This window comes from Cetorhinus maximus, chromosome 7 (assembly GCF_964194155.1).
Source record: "Cetorhinus maximus chromosome 7, sCetMax3.hap1.1, whole genome shotgun sequence".
Lineage (NCBI taxonomy): Eukaryota > Metazoa > Chordata > Chondrichthyes > Lamniformes > Cetorhinidae > Cetorhinus > Cetorhinus maximus.
Window position 1 is genome coordinate 63,939,453 of NC_135885.1, and position 13,176 is coordinate 63,952,628.

General features: G+C 40.4%; 1 protein-coding gene across 1 annotated transcript in view; it reads right to left on the reverse strand.

Annotated features, from left to right (window-relative positions):
* Positions 1-2,234: 2,234 nt before the first annotated feature.
* The window catches only part of LOC144682838 (interleukin-18 receptor accessory protein-like), a 69,574-nt gene continuing 58,632 nt past the window's right edge, over positions 2,235-13,176 (reverse strand). The window contains exon 11 of the mRNA XM_078545623.1: positions 2,235-4,307. Within this exon, the coding sequence (XP_078401749.1) occupies positions 3,967-4,307 (341 nt within the window). The 3' untranslated portion in view covers positions 2,235-3,966. The remainder of the gene's footprint in view (positions 4,308-13,176) is intronic.

The following is a 13,176-nucleotide window of genomic DNA, read 5'->3' on the forward strand; positions in this document are numbered from 1 at the left end:
GAAAGTAGCAAATATAACTCCTCTATTCAAGAAAGGAGGGAAGCAGGCAACAGGAAACTATAGTTAGTTTGACGTCTGTCGTGGGGAACGTGTTAGAATCGATCATTAAAGAGGTTGTAGCTGGGCACTTAGAAAATGTCAAGGTAATCAGGAAGAGTCAGCATTGTTTTGTGAAAGGGAAATCATGTTTAACCAATTTATTAGAGTTCTTTGAAGGAGTGACATGCACTGTGGATAAAGGAGAGCCTGTAGACATACTGTACTTGAATTTTCAGAAGGCATTTGATAAGGTGCCACATCAAAGGTTATTGCAGAAAGTAAGAGCTCATGGTGTAGGGGGTAACATATTAGCATGGATTGAAGATTGGCTTTCTGGCAGAAAACAGAGAGTATGCATAAATGGATCTTTTTCTGAATGGCAGGATGTGATGAGTGGAGTCCCTCAGGGGTCTGTGCTGGAACCTCAACTTTTTACAATTGACATCAATGACTTAGATGAGGGGAACGAAGGCATGTTGGCTTAATTTGCAGATGTCACAAAGGTGGGTCGGATAGTCTGTTGTGAAGAAAATAAGGAGTTTGCAGATGGTTAGCGATAGGTTGAGTGAGTGGGCAAAAATCAGGCAGGTGAAGTATAGTGTGGGAAAATGTAAAGCTATTCACTTTGGCAGGAATAATAAATAAACAGAGTATTACTTAAATGGAGAACAACTGCAGAATCCTGAGGTGCAGAGGAATTTAGGTGCTCTGTGGCATGAGTCATAAAAAGTGAGTATGTAGGTACAGCACATAATCAAGAAGGCTAATGGAATGCTATCCTTTATTTCAAGAGGAATTGAACATAAAAGTAAATATGTTATGCTTTGGTTATACAGGGCATTGGTGAGACCACATCTCAAATACTGTGTGCAGTTTTGATCTCCTTATTTAAGGTAGGATGTAAATGCATTGGAGGTGGTTCAAAGAAGGTTTACTAGATTGATACCTGAAATGAGCGGGTTGACTTATGAGGATAGGTTGGACAGACTGGGATTGTTTCCACTGGAGTTTAGAAGAGTGAAGGGTGACTTGATTGAAGTATATAAGATCCTGAATGGTCTTGACAAGTTGGATGTGGAAAGGATGTTTCCTGTTATGGGTGAGTCCAGAAATAGGGGCACTGTTTTGAAATTAGGGGTTTTCCTTTTGGGACAGAGATGAGAAATTCTTTCTCTCAGATGGTTGTGTGACTTTGGAACGCTCTGCCTCAAAAGGTGATGGAGGCGGGGTCATTGAATATTTTTAAGGCAGGAGTAAATAAATTCTTGTTAAGCAAGGGAATCAAAGGTTATCAGGTGTAGATGGGAATGTGGAACTCGAAACACAACTAGATCAGCCATGATCTTATTGAATGGCGGAGCAGGCTCAGGGGGACAAATGGTCTACTTCTGTGCCTATTCATATGTTCACACTAGTACTCCATCTGCCCACTCTTCCCCCACTGTCAAAATGTCCCTTATTTTATTTCCTCCTCATAATTGGTCACCTTACTTGAGTTGGAACCCTGACATCAGGATCCAACCTACATCCCAACATTATACTATATCATCCATAGTGATTTTGCTTGGATTGGCCAATTAATGGCCCAAGGCTGCCTTCGGTTGGTTCTTGAGGCTGGTGGGGCCAATAAAAGGCCCTTCAGCATGGTAGCAGCTGAAGCTTGCTGTTGCAAGTATTGGAGAGAAAGGGTGCCACCATCTTGAAGTGCACTCTCAGCAACTTTAAAAAATTTGAAATAAAAAATGGCCACAGCCTCCAGTCCACCATTGTGGGGAAGAACCTCTCCATTGGGCAGTCTGTGACCACAGCTGTGGAAAGATAGTTTTTGGGGATGGGCCTCACAAGAAAACAAGAAACTGGAGCAGGAGTAGATCACATGGCCCATCAAGCCTGCTCCGCCATTCAATACGATCAAAGCTGATCTTTGGCTTCAACGTCTGCCTCCCCTCAACCCCCCCACCCACCCCAATCTGCTGCCGGGAGGCTGCCTCCAGGCAACTGCAGTCCTGCTGATGCGCGGGAGCCCCATAGGCCAACTGGGAAATTCAAGTCAGCATCTGATTCATGGCTTGAAATGGTCTTTTACCCACTGTTTATCAGGGTGAAAATCCTGGCCCCAATGCATTTTAATAATCCAGGCAATTCGGTCAACTTGAAGCTGGACCATAGATTGATTTAGGTTGTCATTTATTACTTTAAAGTAAACAAGTTCACATTTCAAATAGAACTCACTGATAAATGAACATTTTATGCTCTACGTTACAGTAAAACTTGAATTTGATTTGCAAAATATTATCATTTAATTCTTTTTATATGTCCATAATTTTATTGAAATCTTATTTTTAAAAATGGTACAACCTCATAGCTATAGTGTAATATAACTCTTAATTAAATTGAAGCTTTTTTAAGTTTTACAAGTTCAAATCTTCCTTGCATATTTTCTCATTAATAATGCTGGTTACTCCCATAAGCAAACTGAACATTTTATGTTCGGTGTGTCACTACTTCCTGATAACTAACTATACAATAGCATAACCCAGAAATGGAACTATAGAGCTTTCTTGGTGATCTGAAATAAATACTAAGTCTTTCAAATGCGCTCTCACATGCGTTTCTTCCATCTTCTCAAAACTGAACCAAAACTTTTGGTGAGATGAGGCCAAATTGTTAAGCTGCTTTATTTCACAGACATCAAGTGAACATATAAAATAACCAGTCAAAGTAAATTACATTCATTTAGCTCAATCTGTCTCAAAAGAATGGAATAAAGGAATCAACCATGACTTTGTCCTTGTTTGGGCCAACTTACTTGTTTTTTGTATTACTATTTAATCGGACGAGTTCTTGCTACAAGAAAAACATAATCAGAAATTCTGTCACTTATTCTAAGCTGAAGCTACAACAGTATCTCAACTTGTGAAAAGAAAAAAAGATTTGCATTTATACAGCACCATTCACAACTTCAGGACGTCCCAAAGCATTTTACAGCTAATGAAGCACTTTTGAAGTGTAAAAAACACAGCAACCAATTGTGGACAGCAAGCTCCCACAAACAGCAATGTGATATTGACCAGGTAATCTTCAGACACCAGGAATAACTCCCCTGCTCTTCTTTGAATAGTGTCCGGGATGTTTAGGTACATTTGATAGAGCAGACAGGGCCTTGATTTATTATCTCATCCGAAAGACAGCATGTCTGACAGTGCAGAGCTCCCTCAGTACAGCACTGGAGTGTCAGCCTAGCTAGATTTTGGTACTGGAGTCTCTGGAGTGGAACTTGAACTCACAACCTTTTGATTCAGAGGCAACAGCACTACCAACTTTTTTTAAATTTTATTCACAATATGTGGGGGTCACTGGTAAGGCCAACATTTATTGTCCATCCTTAAATGTCCTTGAGAAAGTGGTAATGTGCTGATTTCTTCAAAATTTCTTGAATACAACTGAATGGCCTGCTAGGTTATTTCAGAGGGCAATTAAGGGTGAACCAAATTGCTGTGAATCTGGAGTCACATACAGGCCAAACCGGATAAAGATTACAGATTTCCTTCCTTATAGGACATTAGGTTTTACTACAGTCCAGTAGTTTCATGGTTACAGATACTAGTTTTCATGCTAGATTATAATTTAATTAATTGAACTTCAATTCCCCAGCTCCCATGGTGGGACTTGAACTCAAGCCTCCAGATCATTAGTCCAGGCCTCTGGAGTATTATACCAATAAGATAGCTACCTTGCTATCATACTCATGACTGAGTCACAGCTGACATCTTTGTATTTTATACAATAAGAACCGGACTGAGCTTGTGATTTTCATATGCATTTGGCGATATATTCTACAGAATATTTGTCAATTGAAAAATAGCAGATATACAACAGGTACAATACTAAAAGGTCATAGTTTGTCCATTAGACTGCAGCTTTCAACTAAAACTCTGACTTCCTCACAAACTCATTCTTCTTTACTGGCATATGGTATCTCAGCATTTTCCAGAATTTTGAGGATGGGGGAGAAGACTTATTTCCTTTCCACGTTATCTCTGGTAGCACTGTGATGGCCTTTTTAACATTTTGTGGAAGGTCCATTTTGTCAGGCAGAGATCTGAATTTTATCAAAATCACCTTGGTTTTATAATTATCAAGCATACTGTTGACTCCTGTCTGCAGTTCAAAAACCTTTGATCCATTCTGTGAAATGTAGTTTGGGCTGAGGACAATTATTACTCTCCTGCTTCTTTTTATACATGAAATAACATCATCTGTGTAAACTGCACAAAGAAAAACAACAATTATACATATATATGACTTTCTTAAATGAGATGAACGATCACAATTTTTGAGTACTTAATGCATAAACCCATGTTCTTATTTTATGTCTTTAACTTTAGGGGACAAAATTAAACTCTGGTGGTGTCAACAAAAACGAGAGTTTGTTTTATTCTCACAATAATCCCACTTTCTATGCTATGTTTATGCATGTTGAAGAAGACGATAATTGTACAGTTAAGTTCTATTACTGATTTTTTTTGTTGGAGAACCAAGGAGATGTTACCATTCAGGAATTTCTCTCATCTTATTTCATTCATGTTCACAGCACACGAAAGTTCCATAGTGAAACTGTGTGCCTTCTGACCTATAATTTTTAATCTTAGACATACCACAAATATGAATAACATGTCTAAGGACTAATAATTACATCTTACTGGGATAATTTACTTCAGGAACAACAGGGGATGCTACCTTGCACATTTGTTGTCTCCACTAGGTGTAAAAATACCATATTGCCAGGCCATATTCTTCAGGCTAAAATACTGGATGAATTAATTACAGAGTTCAATATATACAAAAGAAAAATAAAACAAATGGCATCAACACTTATGAAGACAGAGAGATTTAAATCTGTCTTTCTTAAAATTAAGGTCGAACCAATAACAGAAAACAAGAACAAATTTAAATTAAAGAGCATTGGTTCACATTAAGTACTGTTTTTATATCTTTCTGATTAGTTCATTAGATGAAAGTGTGAATCCACCTCCCCATTGAGCTTGTACGGGAAACACAAAAATCAGAGGCTTTCAATCTCCTTTTGTTCAAGCAGCCTGTAATCCCAGAGATACTTCCAATTTACCAAAGCAAAAACAAAATGCCATGAGTGTTAAAAAGCTGAAATATAAACAGAAGATGTGAGTTGACCTGTTGTATTTTCCAGCATTGCTGTTTTTATTTCTAATTTATCATTTGGATTTTAAAATGGTATAAACATGACAATTTGGTCCGTAACAACACAGCGGATTGATGATCAAAAAAAAATAAAGAAACTCACATTTAAATGGTAGTTTATGACTAGGAACTGGAAAATTGCTCCCACCAGATATATGTAATTCCACAGTTTCTCATGGAACTGGTGCTGGTAATAGTGCTACTGTAACCATGCATGCTTCCTCTGGACCTATCTTTTGTTTCCTAATAGTTATATTACCACCTCCTTTTGCCTTGCACTTTCATCCTTATGTCATTTAATCTCTCCTGTCCTATACCCCATCACAGATCTTCCCCTTTTTCTTTCCTTCACATTTCCTCTTCATCCCACCATCTCTCTGGCTCTGTACTGCTAATAATGTTAAATATCTAATTCCTAGTTCTGATGAAAGGTCATTGGCCTGAAATGTTAACGTTGTTTCTCTCTCCACAGATGCTGCCTGACCTGCTGAGTATTTCTAGCATTTTCTTTTCTATTATATACTTCCTGTGACATTGCACTTTGAATCATTGACCAACATTGTCAGACCTGCACCAGTGAACAATAAAAAAGGACGTAATAACACAAGAAATTCTTAATTAAAACAGTAAACTGTTATTCCTATAATTGCACCAAAGATAGTGAGCCCTCCAGCACAATTCTGGAATGGTTTAAGTGGCTATGGTGACCAGAGTGGTGTTAATGGACCAAAGGGTGTAGAGTTTCCACTAGGGGCACAATTGGCAAAATCTCCCAGAATGTGCTGGATGCTGTGTTGGTTTTGCCAAGATAAGGTTGTTCTCAAGTTCTCTGCAAACCAATTAAGCCCTAATGTAAAATCTCACATAAAAAAACACAATAAAGCAGTGTAATCAACCTTGAAACATGACATTCTCTAGTTTCATAAAGAGTGGGGTTGCCAGGAAATGAGCCATTCTTCATTGACTGATTTAAGGCTCTTGGCCTTACATTTTAATTGGCTTCATAGGAACATCAGAAATAGAAGCAGGAGTAGGCCATTTGGCCCCTCAAGCCTGCTCCAGCATTTAACTAGATCATAGCTGATCTTCTACTTCAATGTCATTTCCCTGCACTATCCTCATATCCTTTGATATCTTTAATATCTAGAAATCTATGAAGCTCAGTCTTGAACATGTTCAATGATTGAATCTCCACAGCCCTGTGGAATAGAGAATTCCAAAGATTCACCACCCCCTGAATGAAGAAATTCCTCCTCATCTCAGTCCTAAATGACTTGTCCCTTATTCTGAGACTGTGTCCCCTGGTTCTAAACCCCCCATCCAGGGGAAATATCCTTCCCTCGTCTGCCATGTTGAACCCTGTAAGACTTTTACATGTTTCAATGAAATCATCTCTCATTCTTCTAAACTCGCAAGAACATAGGCCCAGTCTCCTCAATCTCTCCTCATAGGACAATCCCACCGTCCCTTAAATCAGTCTGGTTAACCTTTGTTGCACTCCCTCTATGGTAAGTATATCCTTTCTTGGGTAAGGAGACCAAATCTGTACACAATACTCCAGGTGCAGCCTCGCTAAGGATCTATACAATTGCAACAAGACTTCTTTACTCCTGTACTCAAATCCTCTTGCAATAAAGACCAACACATTATTTGCCTTCCTAATTGCTTGCTGCATCTGTATGTTAGCTTTCAGAGACTCATGAACAAGGACACCCATATCCCTTTGGACATCAACATTTCCCAATCTCTCACCATTTAAGAAATACTCTATATTCCCTTTTTCATACCAAACTTCACATTTTTCACACTCTATTCCATCTGCCATGTTTTTGCCCACTCACTTAGCCTGTCTAAATCCCTTGAAGCCACTTTGCATCCTTCTCACAACTCTCATTCCCACCCAGTATTGTGTCATCAGCAAATTTGGAAACAAGACTTTTGGTTCCCACATCCAAATCATTGATATAGATTGAATAGCTGGGGCCCAAGTACTGATCCTTGCAGTACCTCACTTACAGCCTGCCAGCTTGAGAATGACTCGTTTATTGCTACTCTCTGTTTTCTGTCTGTTAACCAATTCTCAATCCATATCAGTATATTACCCCCAGTCCCAAGTTCTCTAACTTTACTTACTAATCTCCTGTGTGGAAACTTATCAGAAGCCTTCTGAAAGTCCAAATGCACCACATTCGCTGGTTCCCTCTTATCTATTCTGCTTGTTACATCCTCAAAAAACTCTAACAGGTTTTGTCAATCATGATTTCCCTTCCATAAATGCATGTTTACTCTGCCCAATCCTACCATTATTTTCTAAATGTACAAATATCACATCCTTTATAATAGATTCTAGCATTTTCCCTACTACTGATGTCAGGCAGACGGGTCTGTAGTTCCCCGTTTTCCCTCTCCCTCCTTCGTTAAACAGTGGGATTACATTTGCTACCTTCCAATCTGCAGGAATCGTTCCAGACTAAATAGAATTTTGGAAGATGATCACCAATGCATCTACTATCTTTACAGCCAGCTCTTCTAACACTCTGGGATGTATATCATCAGGTACAGGTGATTTATCAACTTTCAGTCCCATTAATTTCTCCAGTGCAGCTTTTTAACTAGTACTAATCTCTTTCAGTTCCTCATTCTCACTAGTCCCTCAGTTCTCTAGTATTCATGGGAGATTTATTTATCTTCCTCTGTGAAGACAGACACAAAGTATTTTTTAACTTCTCTGCCATTTTTTATTCCCCATTATAAATTCTCCTGCCTCTGCCTGCAATGGGCCCACATTTCTGCCTTTTTACATGCCTATAGAAACTTTTACAGTCCATTTTTACGTTTCTCGCTATTTTTATTTCATATTCTATTTTTTCTTTCTCTAACAGTTTATTGGTCCTCCATTGCTGAATTCTAAAATACTCCCAATCCTCAGGTTTACTAAAACAAAAATAAAAATACCTGGAAAAACTCAGCAGGTCTGGCAGCATCTGCGGAGAGGAACACAGATAACATTTCGAGTCCGTATGACTCTTCAACAGAACTAAGTAAAAATAGAAAAGAGGTGAAATATAAGCTGGTTTAAAGGGGGTGTGGGACAGGTAGAGCTGGATAGAGGGCCAGTGATAAGTGGAGATAGCCAAAAGATGTCATAGACAAAAGGACAAAGAGGTGTTGAAGGTGGTGATATTATCTAAGGAATGTGCTAATTAAGGGTAGAAAGCAGGACAAGCAAGGTACAGATAGCCCTAGTGGGGGTGGGATGGGGTAAAGGGAAGGGATCAAAATAGGCTAAAAGGTAGAGATAAAACAATGGATGGAAATACATTTAAAAATAATGGAAATAGGTGGGAAAAGAAAAATCTATATAAATTATTGGGAAAAAAAGGGGGGATCGGAAAGGGGGTGGGGATGGAGGAGAGTTCATGATCTAAAATTGTTGAACTCAGTTTAGGTTTACTACTTTTTTTTGGCAACCTTATAAGCCTCATCCATTGATCTAATACAATCTTTAATTTCTCTTGTTAGCCATGGTTGCATGATCTTTCTTGCTGGCTGTTTGTATCTCAAAGGAGTGTAAATTTGTTGTAAACCGTATATTAATTCTTTAAATGCTAGCCATTGCCTGTCTACCATCATACCTTTTTATGTAGTTTCCCAATCTATCACAATCAATTAGCCTTTCATACCTTCATGGTTTCCTTTTTTAAGATTTAAGACCCAAGTTTTGAGTTGAACTACATCACTTTCAAACTTAATAGAAAATTCTATCATATTATGACCACTCTTCCTTAGAGGCTCCTTTACAATAAGATTATTAATTATCCCTTTCTCATTGCACAACACTGGATCTAAAATAGCCTGTTCTCTAGTTGATTCCTCAAAATACTGTTCTAGAAAACCATCTCATATACATTCCAGGAATTTGTCATGCACAGCATTAGTGCTAATTAGGTTTGCCCACTGTGTATGTAGATTAAAGACCCTGTGATAACTGTATTACCCTGTTTTACATGCACCTCTAATTTCCTGATTTATACTAACATAATCACTATATTGGTGGCTTATAAACAACTCCTACCAATGTTTGCTGTCCCTTGTTGTTTCTTAGCTCCGTCCAAACTGATTCTACGTCTTGATCTAATGATCTAAGATCCTCTCTCACTAATGTACGAATCTCATCCTTTATTAACAGTGCTATCCACCTCCTTTTCCTTTTTGCCTATGCTTCAAATACCTTTGAACATTCAGTTTCCAGTCTTGGTCACCCTGCAGCCATATCTCTGTAATGGCAATTAGATCATACCTGCTTACTTCCATTTGTGCTGTCAATTCATCTACCTTGTTGCAAATGATATGTGCATTCAGATAGAGTGCCTTTAATTCTGTCTTTTTAATATTTTTGCAATCTCTAGCCTTATCTGCTGGCGCACTCTTAAGTTTGTGTGTTCTGTCCCTTCCTGCCACACTCTGATTATCAACCTGGGAAGAGTGTCCTGCAGTCAGCATCACAATGAAGCAGTCTGGGAAGAGTGTCCTGCTGTCAGCATCACAGTGAAGCAGTCACTTCAAAAAGCGATGTCAGCACAAAGGTGAGAGCTGATTGGTGAGTAGTGGGTAAGTGTTTTTCTCCAGTTGTTTTCTCCAATTTTTCACCAGTTTAAAATAGATTAAGCTAAGCATAGGTAAGGGTTCTAGTTTTTATTTAAAGTACATAAATTATTTAACTTTTTTTATTGTATTTAACTTAAAGTAAGGGGTTTTTTTTCAACTAGAGGCATGGCAGGGCAGTTCAGTCCCATGTTATGTACTGCCTGCAACATATGGGAAGTCATAGATGCTCCTTGCACTCTGACTGACCACCTGTGCAGGAAGTGCCACCAGCTGCAGCTACTTGAGCTCCGGGTTTCGGAGCATGAGCGGCAGCTGGAGGCACTGAGGTGCATCCGTGAGGCTGAGACTTTCGTGGATAGCACGTTTTTAGACGTGGTCACCCCACAGCTTATGGAAGTGCAGACAGGGAGGGAATTGGTGACCATCAGTCAGAACAAAGGTGTCAGGCAGGTGGTCAGGAAATCCCAGGGTGCATCTCGCTTGAGAGCCGTTTTTCTATGTTGGAAAACGGTGAGAGTGACGGGTCCTCTGGGGAGTGCAGCCACGCTCATGGCACTGTGAGTGGCTCAGCTGCACAAGGTGGGAGGATAAAGAGAGGAAGAGCAATAGTGGTAGGAGACTCGATAGCAAGGGGAACAGACAGGTGTTTCTGCGGCCGTAGACATGACTCCAGGATGGTATGTTGCTTCCCTGGTGCCAGGGTCAAAGATGTCACTGAATGGCTGCAGGCCATTCTAAAGGGCGAGGGCAAACAGACAGAGATCGTGGCACATATTAGTACCAACAATATAGGTAGAAAGAGGGGTGAGGTCCTGCAAGCAGAATTTAGGGAGCTAGGAAACAGATTAAAAAACAGGACGTCAGAGAGCCACGTACTACTGAGTATAAAAATAGGAGGTTAGTCCAGATGAATGCGTGCCTGGAGAGATGGTGCAGGAGGGAGGGCTTTAGATTTCTGGGACATTGGGACTGTTTCTGGGGGTGGTGGGACCTGTACAAGGCGGACGGGTTGCACCTGAACTGGAATGGGACCAACATCCTTGCGGGGAGATTTGCTATACTGTTAGGGTTTAAACTAACTTGGCAGGGGAGTGGGATCCTGAGAGGAGGTTCAGCAGGGGGAGATGCACAGCCAAAATTAGAAGAGAGAGCAAGTGAGTCTGGAAGGCATAGAAATTATAGGCCAGTTAAGGCACAAGGGAGTTTGACAAGGTTGAATGGTATTTACTTTAATGCAAGGTGTCTGACAAATAAGGCAGATGAGTTGAGGGCACAAATTAACACATGGAAGTATGATGTCATTGCTGTCACAGACACATGGTTGAGAGAGGAGCAGGATTGGCAGCTCAATATTCCAGGATACAGGGTCATCAGGCGAGACAGGGAAGGAGGTAAAAGAGGAGGGGGTATCGCAATATTGATCAAGGAATCAATTACAGTAGTAATGAGGGATGACATCTTAGAAGGCTCCTCAAATGAAGCCATATGGGTAGAACTTAAAAACAAAAAAGGAACAATCACATTGCTGGGATGCACTGAGGCCTCCAAACTGTCAGAGAGAAATAGAAGAGCAGATATGTAGGCAAATTTCAGAGAAGTGTAAAAATAATAGGGTAGTAATAGTGGGGGATTTCAACTTCCCCAACATTAACTGGGTTAGTCATAGTGTGATAGGTTTAGAGGGAGCAGAATTCTTAAAATGCATCCAGGAGAGCTTTTTAAGCCAGTACGTAGAAGGTCCTACAAGAGAGGGGGTGGTCCTGGACTTAATTTTAGGGAATGAAGCGGGGCAAGTGCTAGAGGTATCAGTGGGGGAGCATTTTGCAGATAGTGATCATAACTCCATTAGATTCAAGGTTGTTATGGAAAAGGACAAGGATAGGCCAGAAATCAGAGTTCTAAATTAAGGGAAGGCCGATTTTAATAAGATCAGATATGGTTTGGCCAGAATGGACTGGGAGCAGCTACTTTTAGGTAAATCTGCGTCAGAGCAGTGGGGCTCATTCGAGAAGGAAATAGGCACAGTACAGGGCCAACATATTCCAGTTAAGGCAAAGGGTGGGACCAACAAATCCAGGGAACCCTGGATGTCGAGGGATATATAGGATTGGATAAAGAGAACAAGGGAGGCTTATGGCAGATACAGACGGCTCAAAGCAGCGGAAGCCCTAGAGGAGTATAGAATGTGTAGGAGGGAACCTAAAAATGAAATTAGGAGAGCAAAAAGGGGGCATGAAAAACATTGGCAGGTAAAATAAAGGAAAATCCAAAGTTATTTTACAAGTACATTAAGAGTAAGAGGATAACTAGGAAAAGTGTAGGGCCCATTAAGGGCCATAGTGGTAATTTGTGTGTGGAGCCGGAAGACGTAGGTAGGGTTCTAAATGAATACTTTGTGTCGGTGTTTACAAGTGAGAGGGACAATGTGGGTATGGAAATCAGGCAGAAGGACTGTGATATAATTAAAGAAATTAGCATAGAAGGGGAGGAGGTTCTAAGTGGTCTGGCAGGCTTAAAAGTAGATAAATCTCCAAGCCCGGATGAAATGTATCCCAGGCTGTTGAGTGAAGCAAGGGAGGAGATAGCAGGGGTGCTGGCAATAATTTTCAATACCTCTCTGGCCACAGGAGAGGTGCCAGAGGACTGGAAGACAGCCAGTGTGGTATCATTATTCAAGAAGGGAGGAAGGGAACCAGGGAACCACAGGTCAGTCAGTCTAACCTCAGTGGTGGGGAAACTATTGGAAGCAATTCTGAGGGATAGAATTAATCTACACTTGGAGAGGCAGGGATTAATCAAGGACAGTCAGCATGCTTTTGTTAAAGGGAGGTCATGTCTGACCAATTTGACTGAATTTTTCGAAGAGGTGACCAGGTGTGTAGATGAGGGCAATGCATTTGACGTAATATACTTGGACTTCAGCAAGGCTTTTGATAAGGTCCTGCATGGGAGACTGATAATGAAGGTAAGAGCCCATGGGATCCAAGGCAATTTGGCAAACAGGATCCAGAATTGGCTGAGTGGCAGGAAGCAGAGGGTGATGCTCAAGGGGTGTTTTTGTGACTGGATGCCTGTGTCCAATGGGGTTCCACAGGGATCGGTGTTGGGTCCCTCTCTGTTTGTTGTATATATAAACGATTTAGACTTGAATGTAGGAGGGTTGATCAGTAAGTTCACAGATGACACGAAAATTCATGGGGTGGTAAATAGTGAGGAGGATAGCCTTAGATTATAGGAGGATATAGACGGGCTGGTCAGATGGGCTGATCAGTGGCAAACGGAATTTAATCTGGATAAGTGTGAGGTGAT